At 39.7% G+C, this 18,388-nt stretch overlaps 1 protein-coding gene across 1 annotated transcript in view; it reads left to right on the top strand.

Annotated features, from left to right (window-relative positions):
• The window catches only part of snx29 (sorting nexin 29), a 204,937-nt gene that overhangs the window by 99,591 nt on the left and 86,958 nt on the right, over positions 1-18,388 (top strand). Inside the window, exon 15 of the mRNA XM_038274170.1 lies at positions 462-568. Within this exon, the coding sequence (XP_038130098.1) occupies positions 462-568 (107 nt within the window). The remainder of the gene's footprint in view (positions 1-461; positions 569-18,388) is intronic.

Genomic DNA, 18,388 nt, shown 5'->3' with positions numbered 1-18,388 from the left:
TATTTGTGAGCACTCAACCTTCCTCTACTGTGCATAACAGCTACGATAATCACCAGGGCTTTTTCCTCAGAAAGCTACCATGGGTCTCTGAGCAAACAGTCAGTCCACAGCTCTGTTATGAGATGGGTTAATGCTGGTTATGGACAAGGTTTTGATGACAAAGCCAAAGATTAAAGCTGTGAGTTTAGGGCAGTTTCTGTGAGATCATCATTTCTCCATCAGTCTGACATCATAAAAATAAGGGGAAAATGTGTCTTTCCTGTTTAGTATTGAACACATCAGGGTAAAACGTTTCCAAATGCTTAAAGATGTGGCAGCCATGAATCTCTGCAATGAAAACCTCCACCTCTGTAACAGGCTGTAACCTCTAGCTTTATGATTGTAGAGAACAATGTGAAGGTTTGAGCATGGCTGGAGAATGCTCCGATGGACCTAAGGTGTTCTGTCTCTCTGTGCTGCAGGTTTGTCCATGTTGCGCTCAAATGAAGAACAGGCTCCTACGCTGCAGAACAAGTTCATCGGGGACATCGAGGAGCTCGCTGCCAGTTACGAGCGAAAACTCATAGAGGTTTGTGTAAATTCTATCCGTGCTTCAGTACTTTAAGTCATAACCAGAAACTGACTTTAATTCAGGCTAAACTTTAATCATTAAAGGCATCTTTTTTAAAACTCCAGTGCAACTTTCAGATGTGTCTCTGCTTCATCACACATGACTGTAGAGAAAGGGACATATCTGCTGTTAGGTTGATTAAACTAAGTTCTATTAGCTAAATGTAACAAAGACTAGAGGGAGGTATTTTTAAACTTTGCTCAAGTCCAGAACCAGATCCCGCCATCAATTATAGCCAAGAAGATTTATCTTTATTTCACAAAAGATGATAGTGACACGGTCAGTTAAACCGCACTCGGCTCAGTGCACTCTGCAGCTCAGACTGGCCCAAAGCAGGTCTATCCTGCCCAAATGTGTGTGCTGTGCAGGGTGTAGCAGAGCAGAACCAGCTCAGATGGGCTATCTGAGACTGGGCTCTATCATCCTGACTCTGAGTGCATCCAAAACAAGTGTGATAACGAGAGAAAAAAAATTATCAGAACGCCATGGTCATTGGGCACTGCATTCATACCTGCTGTTTCAGACTTTCTCTCTTTTTAAAAAAAAAAAAAAAAGCAACAACTGTTCCTCTTTTGTAAATATAGTCACATTTTTATCCACCACAGCTAAATACAGTGTTTTTTTGTGTCCACCTCACTGCTCATACGTGAGCTTAAGACAGAAACTCCAAAGTGAAAGGTCAATCAATGCTGCCAAAGGTTCCCACCATACATGAAAAAATAGGTGCTATATTTGATTCTAGTTGTTAGAAGGGTCTGAAAAGTTGCTGAATATTGCAATGAAGTCTGCAAGTTTGCAACAGTGAACAGTTCATTAATCAATTTCACTTAAATTCAGCTTAATTTTATAGCACCACAACACATGTAATCTCAGGACCCTTTACAGAGATAATTCAACCAGATTAGTCACATTACTTAAAAGTTTTCTATCAAAGGAAAGCCAGCTGATTGCATTGACTTATTGAGTTGACAGCGATTCCTTACATTAAGCATACATGTAGCGACAGTGAAGAAGAAAAACTCCCTTTTAACAGGAAGAAATCTCCAGCAGAACCAGAATCAGTTTAAACGACCATCTGCAGAGGCCGACTGGGGTTCAAAGAGACAGAAGCAGACATACAGAAAGAAGCAGAGGTACAAAAGGCAACTGTCGACCAGCTCCACAGGCGGTCCTGTTCAGGAAACACACAACCAGGCTCTGAGCCAGCTCCCATGTCAGAGGATAAAAGAGCAAATACAGTTAGTCACAATCAGAGAAACAAGACTACATGGAACAACAGGCTAAGCACCAACATTTATAAACAAAGGTGTTGATGGCAGCAGCACAGCTGATTTATCTTGCCAGAAAGTCACAGACATACAGGAGCAGACCAGATGTAGCTACTATGAGAAAAATAAGGGGTGCATAAAATAAGAGATGATCTAACACATTTTGTGGAATAGGAGAATAGAGATTGAATGAAGCAGAATTATGAAAAGTGCTCCCATTGTCCTCCAGCAGTCTAAACCTATAGCACCATAACTATAGAGATAGCTCAGGATAACCTGAGCCACTGTAGTTATAAGCTTTATTAAACAGGAAAGTTTTAAGCCTACACTGGAAAAAAATCAAAATCTAGATAAATAATTTTTTTCTTAAAATAGGTGCATTTGTTCTTGGATTGAGGAGGTAAAAGAGACATTTTGCCAATCGAACAAGACAATTTACACTTAACATAAGAAAAAACAATTGCATTGTCTTATTTCAAGTGCATATGATCTAAATATCTTATTTTAAGAGTAAAAATACTAATTTCATTGTCAAACTATCTTATTTACCTACTCAAATTAATAGTAAATACACTTAATTTAAGACATTTTTACTTATTTCTAGATCGTTTTTCCAGTTCAGCATAAAGATGGAACTAAATACCTGATAACAGACAGGCGAAGCGGTCTTAACACAAAAATATTAAATATATTGTAAGAATCTTATATGTGGTGAAATCTTACCAAATCAAGCTACCTCACATTAGAGAACCTTTGTTAAACATAAATCTATAAATTCTAAACTTTGATTTTATTAAGGCAAGGTGTTGAGGGGATCCGTTTTGGTGGCCTCAGGATTGCATCTCTGCTTTTTGCAGATGATGTGGTCCTATTGGCTTCATCAGGTCGTGATCTGCAGCTCTCGCTGGATCGGTTCGCAGCCGAGTGTGAAACGGCCGGGATGGGGATCAGTGCCTCCAAATCCGAGGCCGTGGTCTTGAGCCGGAAAAGGGTAGAGTGCCTTCTCCGGGTCAGGGGGGGTGTCCTGCCCCAAGTGGAGGAATTTAAGTATCTTGGGATCTTGTTCACGAATGAGGGAAGAAGGGAGCGGGAGAACGACAGGCGGATTGGTGCAGCGTCTGCCGTGAAGCGGGCGCTGTACCGGTCCGTCGTGGTGAAGAGAGAGCTGAGTCAAAAAGCGAAGCTCTCGATTTACCGGTCAATCTACGTTCCTACCCTCATCTATGGTCATGAACTTTGGGTCATGACCGAAAGAACGAGATCGCGGATACAAGCGGCCGAAATGGGTTTCCTCCGTAGGGTGGCTGGGTTCTCCCTTAGAGATAGGGTGAGAAGCTCGGTCATCCTGGAGGGACTCGGAGTAGAGCCGTTGCTGCTCCACGTCGAGAGGAGCCAGTTGAGGTGGCCCGGGCATCTAGTTAGGATGCCTCCTGGACACCTCCCTGGTGAGGTGTTCCGGGCACGTCCTACCGGGGGGAGGCCCCGGGGAAGACCCAGGACACGCTGGAGAGACTATGTTTCTCGGCTGGCCTGGGAACGCCTTGGGGTTCCTCCTGAGGGGCTAGAAGAAGTGGCTGGGGAGAGGGAAGTCTGGGCCTCCCTTCTTAGGCTGCTGCCCCCGCGACCCGACCCCAGATAAGCGGAGGAAGATGGATAGATGGATGGATGGATGATTTTATTAAAATGTCTTGTGGGTGGGGCGTACTGTTAAAAGGTTACTCGTATACAAACATTGGTAGTGTATACATAACGCAACGGCTGCATTGACCTTGTTCCACCTCACCCACTTTGAAAATGATTTGGTTTGGTTTAACTGCCCATGAGTCTCCAAACCTTAACCTTCTGGCTCATGATGATCGTCAGATGTTGCCTCCTCGTAGTGCCATTTATTAGATGAAGCACATCAGTCACTCATGCAGACACGCACCTCCAAAACATTATGCATCCACCCCCTTACTTAAGATGGCGTTCTTACAAGATTTCTCCTCTATCCCCCCAAAATATGAAATGTTGGTCCTTATGTCAAAAATTGTCTCTTAAGAGAACTAGACATGTCTCCAGAAGAGAAATCTTTGACTCTGAGTGCTTCTCAAACCACATTCTGCTTTTTCTGTTGCTTTTTAGAGTAAAAGCTTCTTCTCAGTCAGCTTCAGTCCATGCTGGTCCAGGACTCTTAGACTTAGACAACATTTATTATCATATTGTATATACATAGTGTTTACATACACATAGTGGATACAAAACGAAATTTCATTTTTGTCCAGCTTTCAGACAGTAAATGAGTAGCAGCTTACCACTCATTATATTGTGTCCGTCTGTTTTTTTTTTTTTATTATAGTTAACACGGTTCTGTCTCCTACTTATCTCTCTGTGGGCAAGGATAATAGAAAATGACCTGAGCTTGATTTTTCCAACTCCAAACAAAGACACTGATGCCTCTAGCTTTTGTATTGACAGTAGAGAAACACTTAAAAGGCTGTCATTGCAGTTTCAATGACCCTTTTATCACCATTAAATCTCCTGTTATTGTGATCAGTTTGATGAAGCAGCACTAAAAGTAATGCTATCTTACCCTTTTGAATGCCAGAGAAGCCATTAGTAAAGAAATGAAAGTTTAACCATTACTGCTGTCTGCAGAAGACGAAATCAACCTAAGGAGAGGAACCACATTTTCTACACTTCCCCGGCTGTTTTTTTTAAACCCCAACCACTCAAAGCTGGTATTTTCCTGCATTAAAGAGGAAGTTCATTCTTCATTTAGAGTGTTATCCTGCTTGTTTAACTGATCTTCCATCTGTAATTCACTCTTTGGATCATCTGGCAGTCCCAGAACTGGATAAAGTCTCTTTAAGGAAAGAAAAGTCAGGCAGTCTGTCAGATGTTAGTGCGAGACTCTGCTCTTGCCTTATTGGGTAATTTCCTCTGACTACAATGGTACACAGAAGTTTTCACACCCCTTCAACCTTTCCTTATCTTATTCTAAAATAAACACATCACTTTTTTTTATTTGGATTTTATATGACATAAAAAAACAAGCACATCCCTATGAAATATAATTTTCACACCAGAATTTATGAAATAGCTTGGTCCCTATTGAAAAATATTAGTTTTAAATGGCTACTGGTTTAAGTAATCCTGTTCTTTATTCACTCAACCCTGACATAAAAAAAGCAGTATGAACTAACTTGTGAGGTTACCACGACCTGTCAGTTGTTTCAGTACATCTTGTGTCCCATCATACCTTATAAATCAAGGGTGTGGTGTTACTGATTCTTGTTGTGAGTCACAAAATAACACGGTCAGCAGACGGTATAGGTTTATACACAAAGTTTACCCTTTTAAAATCTAAAAAAAATAATCGTTATTTGAATATTTGAATATTTTCTTCCAATCTTTTAACTTGCACATTAAAAAAAATAAAAGAGAAAATCATTTTTCTCCTCAGAAATGTTTTTTTTTTTTCCTGTTTTCCTCTGATGTGCCAACTTCTTCCAACTTTTCTTTTGAAAGATATTTAACATCCCAGATATTTAAACCAATACTTTTGGTCCATTTACATAAAACCCAGATAAAATCCCACTGAAGATTATGTATGCATCGGGAAAAAGCTAAAGTAACACCGTGCCCTTTAACCACTGGGGACCTCTAACTTACAAGTTTAGCGTCCCTGAAAGCATCTGTCGACACCACACTGTCACAAAATTAAGCTGTCATGGAGTTTTTGTGAAATGACGGCCACATTCATTCCTAGATTAAATACCAAAAAAATCAATAAAAAAAAAAATCTGTCTAATCAGGTAAGTGTCATATCTGTTTTGCTGCTTAGCGACTTTTAGCATAAGTGTTTACGGGTAGCTCAGACAATTCAATGTCACAGGACCAATTTAAAGATTAAGATTCAAATTACTTAGGAGAGTTTTTCAGAAGGTATCCTGCTCAGAGTGTGCCAAATTATGTATACTGATCTGAAAATAGAATTTAATATATATCAAATTAAGCTAATCCTTGGGTCAGATGTCACGCAGTGTTGCTTTAAAAATCAATAAATGATTTCATGACATAGTGAAAATGTGGGTGAAGTTAGTGAGGTGAGAGAAAGAATCATTGAAGCTGCTGGTCAAAGCTGTGCAGAGGAATGCTTGTTTTAAGCTGCTCTATTTCTGAAAAAAAAAAAAATCAAGATAACTTGAAGTTAACTTTCTAAAGCTTCATTGATTTGAATCCAATAAGAATCTAAAGAGAAACTCCTAAAGCTGCTTGTTTTTGCAGAAACATCAATCGCTTTAGATGGGAACGATCTCTGATTAGACTTAATCCTGCCTCCTGTGGTGCTAATAATGAGACTGGTGTCCAGCTTCCTGTTAGTTTAACCAGAGAGGCCATCCTTCTGGTAATTGTACATTCTGATTGGTGTTTGAAGGGAGAAAACTGCATGAATAAATAATATATAATTTTATTTTTCTTTGATAAGAAATAACTTGGCCTCTGTTTGCCCAAACCACACTCTCACTTATTTATTCTCATGCCTGCATTTTTTATGCTGTTTACTTATTTATTTGTTCATTTGCTCAGCTGTCGGTCTCGATCGGGCTTAAGAACGGAGCCACTGCTCCGAGCCACTGACCGAGCCTCGTGGCTTCAGATAAATTATCCCATTTTCCCCCGCCCCCCCCTGGGGTAATGAGTTGTACTGCAGAAATATTGTAAAACAGGAACAATGCAAACAAGAGGCAAAGGAAAGGGAATAAGTGCTGCATAAGTAGGATGTTTTCATCAGTACTGTTGATTAGGAGTGACTGTAATGTTAGTCGTACAGAGGATTGGTGAAATCCTCTGTCTGGGGGTGGGGGGTTATGGGGACTCATAAATTCACTGATTTACATGAGTTGCTGTCATCAGTCCTGTCTGCTCTCTTCCCTCTGCAACCACACCAAATCTGACTGGCCAAGTTATTGATTTTACAAAATGTCACATCACGCCTTGTTAGATACATTCAGACCTGGGAGAGACAAATAAATATTGGGCCGAGCCCAGACGCCTGTATTAACCTGGGAACCGTGTCTGTCTTTGTGACCTACTGAGGTTTTAATTTAATGTTGCTAATCCATTATATTGACTGTGAAAGTGTTTACATAAGAGGCAAATCTCCAGGCGGCCTGTGGTCTTTACCTTCTGTAATAACAGAAAGGACATACATTTCCCAAAAACCTAAATTTCCTTTCTGCCTTTTAGCCAACAGTAATAGCTAACAGTTTTAAAATTAACTCTGACTAATCCTAATTACTTTTATCTAAAGGTGAAGGTTTATCACTGATGTTAGGCCAAAGACCAAATGTCTTAATTAAGCCCTTGTATGGCATTCATTATTGGTATTGATAATTGCATCATCGAGATAACAGAGCATTGAATGAAAGATCCATTATTGTTCCACCTTAAAGGAAAATTCAACATACACTCACCGGCCACTTTATTAGGTACCCCATGCTAGTAACGGGTTGGACCCCCTTTTGCCTTCAGAACTGCCTCAATTTTTCATGGCATAGATTCAACAAGGTGCTGGAAGCATTCCTCAGGGAGTTTGGTCCATATTGACATGATGGCATCACACAGTTGCCGCAGATTTGTCAGCTGCACATCCATGATGCGAATCTCCCGTTCCACCACATCCCAAAGATGCTCCATTGGATTGAGATCTGGTGACTGTGGAGGCCATTTGAGTACAGTGAACTCATTGTCATGTTCAAGAAACCAGTCTGAGATGATTCCAGCTTTATGACATGGCGCATTATCCTGCTGAAAGTAGCCCTCAGAAGTTGGGTACATTGTGGTCATAAAGGGATGGACATGGTCAGCAACAATACTCAGGTAGGCTGTGGCGTTGCAACAATGCTCAATTGGTACCAAGGGGCCCAAAGAGTGCCAAGAAAATATTCCCCACACTAGGGGTGTGCAAAATAATCGTCATGATGATGCATCGTGATTCTAATTTTCGTGATCTACTGCATCGATTCTTGACGCCAAGTATCGATTATTAATTTTAAAAAATGAATAAATAAAATTGCATGAATGGTTGGCGAACATCAGCCAAAAACAAGTGTAATACAACTTCCAGTCCAGTAAATGTTGCTGCAAATGTGTTGACGCACGCTGCCTTGTGTCACAAGCATTTCCGGCCATGGGATACTGCGCCGAGTCATTCAAAAACAAAACATGGAGGAGAAAATATTGCAATGCATAGCAATAATTCAAGTATCGTGATGCATCGTGATAGAATCGCATCGTGGCCTGTGAATCGTGATTCGAATCGAATCGTGACTTCTTTGGCAATACCCACCCCTACCCCACACCATGACGCCACCACCACCAGCCTGAACCGTTGATACAAGGCAGGATGGATCCATGCTTTCATGTTGTAGACCCCAAATTCTGACCCTACCATCCGAATGTTGCAGCAGAAATCCAGACTCATCAGACCAGGCAACGTTTTTCCAATCTTCTATTGTCCAATTTCGATACGCTTGTGCAAATTGTAGCCTCAGTTTCCTGTTCTTAGCTGAAAGGAGTGGCACCCGGTGTGGTCTTCTGCTGCTGTAGCCCATCTGCCTCAAAGTTCGACATACTGTGCGTTCAGAGATGCTCTTCTGCCCACCTTGGTTGTAATGGGTGGTTATTTGAGTCACTGTTGCCCTTCTATCAGCTCGAACCAGTCTGGCCTTTCTCCTCTGACCTCTGGCATCAACAAGGCATTTCCGCCCACAGAACTGCCGCTCACTGGATGTTTTTTCTTTTTCTGACCATTCTCTGTAAACCCTAGAGATGGTTGTGCGTGAAAATCCCAGTAGATCAGCAGTTTCTGAAATACTCAGACCAGCCCTTCTGGCACCAACAATCATGCCACGTTCAAAGTCACTCAAATCACCTTTCTTCCCCATACTGATGCTCGGTTTGAACTGCAGGAGATTGTCTTGACCATGTCCACATGCCTAAATGCACTGAGTTGCCACCATGTGATTGGCTGCTTAGAAATTAAGTGTTAACGAGCAGTTGGACAGGTGGGCCTAATAAAGTGGCCGGTGAGTGTAAAAGGCAAATAAAAGCTTCCAGATGCACACAATGGTATGAATTATAAGACCAAAAAAATATACAACATAAGAAACTGTAAGGAGTTAAATAAATCATATTCAGATCATAGAGATTTTAAACATGGTGATTTAGATTAAAGATACCAAACATACTTGTGTGTTTATGTGAAGATGACTGCAATATGCTGTTTACAAGAATGGAAAACTGTTAAATCAGATGAAACATAAACACTTACCATTTTTTTTTGTAGAAGTGATGATTCTAAAGTTTGAAGGTTTCTTAGAGGAATGATCTGTGATAATGCTGCTTACAGCAGTTTGTCATTGAAGGTTGTCTCAGCTCTAAATCAGCTTCCTGGATGCTTTGGGGGCAATTGTCCAAATTGATATTATTAACTTAAGAGCTGTTCTGTCTACTTCTTCCTGCACTGTCTGTAAGAGTCACAATTAATCTTAGAGTGCAAATTCAGTGACTGCAAATGCAAGAACTCGAATGCATTCTGCAAAGTATTCTTAGAAAGTGTTTAAGAAATCAGTCAGGACTATTTGATTTGTCTTTTGAACTGCTAACCTGACCTCCCTGTTCAGCTTATCTAACCTGTTCTTTTCCCTGGGAGGTAAACTGCTGCTCCAGACAATAGGACACATTCAGAAACTCATGAAGGCTCCTATACTCAGTTTAATTTCATTCAGTTCTAATTCCTAATATAATACTAATTCATGACATATCATCTCAACACACAAATCAAATCGTCCTGATTGATTGCTTAAACTTGTTCCAGTGATCAATCTAAGGATAAGGAACAAGAAGACACGACTATTTGGATTTTAGCAAGTATTAATGCATCTGTTACAGCTTTACTGGCTTCAGGTGGTTTCATCTTTACACATAAACCTTTTCTGTGTGGATACCTTATTCTATTTCATCTGGATGCAGCGTTTGGCTCACAGTGGAGCCAGCTGGGTGGTAACAAACTGTTCATTTTGATATCTTTGCACACCTCACCCCCCCACCAGCAATACTTGTCAATAGATGGTTCATGTCAAAAAAAACTACACTGTCTAAAAGTAGTTTACAGCACTGCATAACAGTATTTGTGTTACTTTTGTGCATTCCACTCACAACTTTCAGATCCCAAAACATTACATAATTAGATTTAACAGTAACACACAGAAATGCAAAGGGAAAAACTTTAAAAAATTACTTTTACAAAACTGATAAATGTAAAGTTGCAACTTAATCTGAAATGAACATGTTGGTTAAAGAGTTTTTTTTTAACAATTGATAATTCAATGGGGGAGAAATATGAAAGACAGCAGAGAGACTTGCAATGCAGCCACTAGATCTAAACCTGTCAATCGTTATGAATAGAATAAAATTCACCTTTATTTTTATTAGGCTGTGACAAGTACAAAGCAATGAAATGTAGTTTGTAGACCTTTTGTCACACGTGTTTTTGCAATATCAGGCTTTCCTTGGATGTGCTGATTCTAGCTTGCAGAGCCCAACCTTTGTTTACTTGTTTCATAAAGTCGGTTCAGGCAGAGTGCTGCTGTTATCGTTCAACTCATTCGAGTCCTTTTGGTGCGAAGCAAACAGCACAGTTGAGATCATTTATTTCCTTCGCTTTTCTTCACTTATCTGAAACGCCTACAGTCACATGAAGCTACAGAAGGTGTTTTGTGTGAGAGAAATGGCTTCCTTTTTTATTATAATTTTTTCTTCAAAACTACAAGCTTTGTAGTGGAGAGTTTAGGCAGGCAGGGATGCAGGTATGCTGCGCAAGCTGCAGAAAAAAGTCCCGGTATGCTGAGTGTTAACATTTCGAATTAGTTTAGAATGTCTGTCATATGATCCTATCTTCATAGGTAAGTAGCCATGAACGTTCTGAAAGGCACAGAGCTTATTTGCCAATATGCAATTTTAAAAGCCTGTCCTGAGCCAAACAAAGACGAAATGGGTAAACGGGCAGGGGTGAGTTTGCTTCCTCCTGATACGCAGATGCGGTAGAATAGAGATTTTAGTTAGGAAAAAAAAGTCAGACTTTAAAAAAAACAAGTTTACCGTTTTAAGACCTCTGAAAGGGTAATTTAGAGTACTGAGTGATTAGTTTAGGTAATCATTTTGCAATGAAAATGACCTTTTCTCTGAGTTTGCCTTTTCTTTCTTCGTTTTTCTTAATCTGAGCATTCGGCTTCAGTCAGGCAGCGGGAGGGGAAAAAATAACAGCTCTCTACCAACTTCTATTATGGTGGTCATTGATTAACAGGAATGAATGCAGATAAACAGGGAAAAAAAGCACAACTTTACTTGAATTATTTCTCTTTAACCTCTTGTTTTTATCTGTAGACTTAAACTTATACTTAGACTCAACTTTATTTATCCCTTTGGTTTACTCCTTCAGGGAAATTCTGGTTCCAGTAGATTATATAGAGTACAAAGAGTTAAATCAAGATCGAATTAAAGATAAAAATACAGCAGACAATATAAAGAGTGTATATAGTATAAAAAGTAGTGATGTCCTTGAATATGTTTCCTTTAGATATAAAAAAATATCTGTATGCACTGTAGAGAGCTAAGGAAAGACTACAAAGTAGTTGACTTAGATTATTGCGCTTGTACTGCAGAGATGTACTAACCTTATAAATAAGTAAAAAAAAAAAATGGGATTCTGATGTTCAGAAGACTTAATCCATCGGACTCCGAGCTGAAGCTTTGAACTAAACAAGTATGTTGACCACAGAAAAATCAATTTAAAGAGTTTTACCCTGAAAAGACTAATGGCAATTTAATTTTAAAATGGCGACAAATTTATTTATTTCTTTATGCAATGTCATAAATTGCTTCATGCTGCAAACAAGTCTGCAGAGATTTGAGAAAGAAAGGCTTCATTTGGTGACATTGATCTGTGAGTCTGTGCTGATAAGTAAAGGTTGGGCGAGTAGTGATGTAACACATCCTCTTATCAGCGCCCGCAGGCTGCTGGAGCCGAGCTGAACGGTATACAGAACTGAAGCGCTTGAGTGAATCTATCAGCCAGCAATGCCCCCACACCCAACACCATCTCACTGCTCACAGCTAATTGCATTCTGTTATCAAGTGGGAAACTAAAGGCAGGGCTGCTTGGAACTCGAGAGCCTGTTGTTACTCAACATTATTAGAAGAAGAGCATTTATTAAAATACAAACCATTAAAACTGAAAGTGAGAGTTTGAGAGGAGAGTAGTTTTTTTTTGTTTTTAGATAAAATGAAGAGGAAAAGGACTTGTTAACTTTAAAGTCTTTAACTCACCTGTGTCTGTCGGGCGCTTTTGAAAGCAACGGATATCTTGATTGATTGAGCTGAACTCTTGTCTGCATACAGATGAATTCTGGACCGACTCAGGAGTGTCTTTTGGTCATCTTTATAACAAACTACTGGCTAGATGTCTTCTGATTCTTAGGTAAACACTGTGAGACTAGGCTTAAGCTTTTCTGCTGCTAAACTTTTAGATGAGTTTGCCTTAAAACTAATTGAAGAACACTTCATGCCCACCACGGAAGAGGACCAGTGATGCTGTGGGTCTGCTTTTCTCTTCCACAGGACTTGCAGGCCTCATGAGAGACGATGCTATGATTTGGACTCTGATCACTAGGATAATTTCCACATGTCTTATAGGTTAAATGGTCCAAATTAAAAGTTATTCGCCAAACCCTATCAAATTAAACATTTTAAAAGTTTTAGGTTTTATCTGTGGGCTTTGGTCTTAGCTGATAATTAGATCATTAGTTTATTTAGTTTTTCCGTTCATCAGTAAATTTTGCTGTCAGGATATAAAGAGAAATGTAGGTCAGAACTTCCCAGGAAAAAGAGATTATCTTTATTTAATAACTAATTAATTAACAGTCAGTAATATGAAAAGGAAGAGTTTGTACTAAATATCTACAGATGGAGACGCTGTAATAACTACTAAAATGTAAGCTTGTATAACGCTGGTTTTCTTTGCTCTGATTCTGATCCTTGGAAAACAAAGTTAATGTATAATGCATGCAATGTATTTATTTTTTATTTTTTTAAAGCAGCACAAAAACCTTGTGACAAATTACTCTTTGTCATCGGAATAATTCTCTTGTAGTAAGACTCCATATCCAGATGCCTGCGTCTCCATTTTAAGGTTCCGGATGTTTTTAATAACGAAACCATGTTTTATTAATTTCATCAGTGTTTCAATTGCAAACCCACAGGAACGTAAAATCCATCCAAGTGATCCTCCTGTGCAGCTGTGTCTGTTTGTTAAAGTAACACGGTTCTTATGGGGAAATTATTATTGGATTTACTGATGCTGAAAGAATAAGAACCTGCTTCACTCATCAAGTTTGGTTCCATGTTGCATTAAATTAAGATATTTAAATGTAAAAGGGGCATTATTTATCTACAGTGTTATTCTAAAAACAGGAAGTAATGGTCGGATTGGTGCAAATAAGCATGGTATCCATCTGGGTAATAATGGTGTTTATCAAAGAGACATGGGGAGGATGCTGTTTCTGTGGCATCTGGTTTTGATAACTTTGATAATTCTTTGTAGTGTATGCCTGAAGGTAAAGTCTAAAGTGTTTGCATCCAGGATGTGTGGAATCTGCAGAGATATTAGCTAGACCTGTAAAGATACTTCCTTAGACTCATTTGTTTGTTGTGTTTTGGACCTGTCCTTCTTTCTGGGGAGGCTAACCCCAGAGTAATGAATGAATAAAGGACAGACTGGAAGATGGATATCTAGAATCTCACCATCAGCTCCTTTGTCTGAGAACAACCAGAACGCGGCTTGGAGTGCTTAAACAATTATAGCTCACACTCCAAAATTAAAGCTGATAGACTGTACTTTGTCTTTATCATCTCTGTTTGGATGCACTGTTAACAATGTATTAACACAAGAGCTCCTGGAGCTCACTGTGATGCTGCAGTGACAACAACCGCCGTCTGTAGCACCAGCCAGATTTAGCCTTTTCTAATGCCTCCTTTCTATTGGTCCATCTGCCACTCTCATGTGCTCATTTTCTGATCCTCCTCTGTCTATGTGTGAGGCGTATTTTTCCCACTTCCCAGAGTGGACAGCACAGCTTGTGATGTCTATATTGGTCGTCTCTCTCACTCGTTTAATATCTGTCAGGCTTGTTTCTTTTCCTGTTTAGGAGCCGCTTTGTTGAAGTGAGTCAAACACAGATAGAGATGTTGGCTTTATTTAGATTTACTAAAAATCCTGCTTTAGCCGTGCTGTGGTGGGTTCTGGCCAAGGACACGATGCTTCAATGAGCTTTTGATGTCCATTGATGCGGCCTCACTTGTGCCATGAATAAAATCAAAATAAAAAGCACAGTAGTAGTCTTCCATGGCTTGGGCCATTCAAACTGGCACAGTTCTGGAAACACTGGGGTATTTGCAACGTCTTCACTGTCGAGACAGTTTCACCATTCTGATGACATTTTGACCTTTCCTACAATGCTGGCGCTGTCCTCACAACTTTGGAACCATTCATAGGATGTTAAGAACATTCTAATAATGCTAAGACCATTCTGACAGTGTTGGGACTGGTCTTATAACATGGACACTGTTCAGATGACAGTGGGACAGTTTGGACGTTAAACTTGTGACAACGCTGGGACCAATTTAATGACGCCGGAACTGCTCTGACAATGTTGGAAAAAGTTCTAGAAAGTATATAAAAGTGCATATAAAAGGTTAAAAGGTTTTTCCATACCATAGAGCAGAGGTCACGGATTAGCGGACCGCGGTCCGGATCTGGACCCACCTGCCGGATTAATCCGGACCCAACCTGATTTAAGACATTTATAAATTTCTGCATTTTGTCAGACGACAGTGTCTAACTTCAGTTGTGCTGCTTCTCCAGTTAAGATGGTAAAGCCCTCCGGATCGTCCGGCACCAGGCTGCACGTGATACAATCTAGCCAATGAGCTGGGTCAGTCTGGGCTGTTGCTGCAGGCAAACCTTCATTAATATGAATTAAACACACTGTAGTGAACAGATAAATAGAGGCAGAGTATGTCATTCAGTCATCAATGCACACATTCAGCATCACACAGGAGCTCTTCCGAGCTGGGCACCGTTTTATTCAACACCTGTCCCATCGAAGAGGAATCAGAATCAGAAATACTTTAATAATCCCAGGGAGGAATTTCTTTCGTTACATTACTCCATATGTAATATAGTGACTATAGGACCAGTTTGATATAACACAAATTCATACAATATATATAAAATTAGGGGGTCCCCACTCCATCTTGCCATCAGTTTGGGGGTCCTTGGCCTGGAAAACGTTAAAGATCTCTGGTTTACAGGTGCTGGTCATAAAATTAGAATATCATGAAAAAATAGATTGATTTCAGTAATTCCATTTAAAAAGTGAAACTTGTATATTATATTCATACATTACATACAAACTCATATATTTCAGATGTTTATTTTGTTTAATTTTGATGATTACAAATGACAACAAATGAAAATCTCAAATTCATCATATCAGAAAATTAGAATATTACTGAAGACCAATAAAAACAAAGGATTTATAGAAATGTTGGCCAACTGAAAAGTATGAACATGAAAAGTATGAGCATGTACAGCACTCAGTATTTAGTTGGGCCTCCTTTGGCCTGTATTACTGCAGCAATGCGGCGTGGCATGGAGTCGATCAGTCTGTGGCACTGCTCAGGTGTTATGATAGCCCAGGTTGCTCTAATAGTGGCTTTTAGCTCTTCTGAATTGTTGGGTCTGGTGTATTGCATCTTCTTCTTCACAATACCCCATAGATTTTCTATGGGGTTAAGGTCAGGAGAGTTTGCTGGCCAATTAAGAACAGGGATACCATGGTCCTTCAACCAGGTACTGGTAGCTTTGGCACTGTGTGCAGGTGCCAAGTCCTGTTGGAAAATGAAATCTGTATCTCCAAAAAGTTGGTCAGCTGCAGGAAGCATGAAGTGCTCTAAAACTTCCTGGTATGTGGCTGCGTTGACCCTGGACCTCAGAAAACACAATGGACCAACACCAGCAGATGACATGGCACCCCAAACCATCACTGACTGTGGAAACTTTACACTGGACTTCAAGCAACGTGGATGAAGTGCCTCTCTTCTTTTCCTCCAGACTCTGGGACCTTGATTTCCAAAGGAAATGCAAAATTTACTTTCATCAGAGAACATGACTTTGGACCACTCACCAGCAGTCCAGTCCTGTTTCTCTTTAGCCCAGGCAAGACGCTTCTGACGCTGTCTGTGGTTCAAGAGTGGCTTGACACAAGGAATGCGACAGCAGAAACCCATGTCTTTCATACGTCTGTGTGTGGTGGTTCTTGAAGCACTCACTCCAGCTGCAGTCCACTCTTTGTGAATCTCCCCCACATTTTTGAAGGGGTTTTGTTTCACAATCCTCTCCAGGGTGCGGTTATCTCTCTTGCTTGTACACTTTTTTCGACCACATCTTTTCCTTCCCTTCGCCTCTCTATTAATGTGCTTGGACACTGAGCTCTGTGAACAGCCAGCCTCTTTAGCGATGACCTTTTGTGTCTTGCCCTCCTTGTGCAAGGTGTCGATGGTCGTCTTTTGGACAACTGTCAAGTCAGCAGTCTTCCCCATGATTGTGTAGCCTATAGAACTAGACTGAAAGACCATTTAAAGGCTTTTGCAGGTGGTTTGAGTTAATTAGCTGATTAGAGTGTGGCACCAGGGGCCATCAATTTTGAACCTTTTCACAATATTCTAATTTTCTGATATGATGAATTTGAGATTTTCATTTGTTGTCATTTGTAATAATCAAAATTAAACAAAATAAACATCTGAAATATATGAGTTTGTATGTAATGTATGAATATAATATACAAGTTTCACTTTTTAAATGGAATTACTGAAATCAATCTACTTTTTCATGATATTCTAATTTTATGACCAGCACCTGTAAAGTAACAGATTATAATGAAAAATGTCTACGGACCTTTAATCTTTAAATAAAAAAAAATAATAGAATTTGCTGATGATTAGGTTTGAGTTACTACAGTTACTTCTTAGCTGCACCAGATTAAGAGAAATAAATTAATTAAGTTGTCCTTTTTGATAGCTCTTCTCTCCTTCTTTTACTGTATCTTCCTTCTCTTGGCCCTGTTCAGCTCCGTCACCTTCTCCCTGTCGCTCCCAACTATTTCAGGCTGCTTGGTTGTGGGTCAGCTGGGCTAGGACCCTGCTGCTGCCCTTGCTCTGCTTTTATCTCTCTTTCTCTCTTTGAATCTGTTTCTTTTTAGGGAGGTGAGGATTAAACTCTGGCAGGGCTTTTATTTTAACCTTTCTTACTCAGGCCAGCTCAGCTTGGTGTAGCTCAGATCCGATCATGCTGAGGGAGGCGAGAGGAAAAAGATGGGAGAGATTCTAGTAGGATGGAAGGTGGGGGTTTTCCTGAGTTTCTGTGCAGCAGAAACTGTTTGTTGGGACAATTTGGGCAATATTTTGGGACAATTTTGGCTAAATGGATCTCTAGAAATAGGATTTAGGATATCTTTTCTTCTGAAGAAAATGTTGCAAACAACAATTACATGACATAAATATCATTCTTTGTTGTGTATCATTAATGCAACTTAAGCCCCAATCACACCTTGACAATTTAGACCAGCGTATGCCTAACTATGAAAAATCTGGCAAAACTGCTGGTATATGTGGGATTAGATATGGGTAAGTTGTGTATAAGTTATTAGCATGCTGAAGCACTGTGAAACACGCTGGCACACGTCGACATATGGCAAATACGAGTACGTCCTGACGTATGCCAGCGAATGCTCATACGTGGGGCATAAGTTACAGGTAAGTTATCTGATGGTTGACATACGTTAAGTGTAAGTCACTCATGAGTCGTGGTGTCTAGCAACTTATACATAACTCATCAAGAACTTATCTAATACTCGTATCAACGTATTTGACGTATTCCAGACGACCACTGAACGTGTTTCTAACGTACAGCTATTGTTTAATGGCGTATTGGCAGTGTTTTGGTATAAAAGGTATAAAAGTTGACTAAAACTGAAAGTTCTTTAGAAGTGCTTTAAAGATCAGGAATCTGGTGATAATGTTTGTTTAATAATTAAATGAAAATTAAATAAAATAATATAATTATTTTTGTTTTAATTTAAAGGAAAAGTCCAGTCAACAACGAATAACCAATGGGTCATTAATTATACCTCAAACTAATACGTTTGTGGTGATTTAATGAATTTAGCCTTAATCAGTAAAAAAATAAAAACAATTATCTTCGTCCCAATCACCGAGTCTGGGACTGGCCATTTTTGCCCAAATATAGTAACACCTCACTTCTGACATCTTCCGGCAGTGATGTCACGGTGTGATAAACCGAGCTCCATTCTCCCCACTTTAAAAGCAAAATTAGTAGGAACTACTA

The sequence above is a fragment of the Cyprinodon tularosa genome, unplaced genomic scaffold (genome assembly GCF_016077235.1).
Source record: "Cyprinodon tularosa strain WSP-4 unplaced genomic scaffold, ASM1607723v1 ctg90, whole genome shotgun sequence".
Classification (NCBI taxonomy): Eukaryota; Metazoa; Chordata; class Actinopteri; order Cyprinodontiformes; family Cyprinodontidae; genus Cyprinodon; species Cyprinodon tularosa.
The sequence above is the reverse complement of the archived record's forward strand: the minus strand, read 5'-3'. Positions and strand labels throughout refer to the sequence as shown.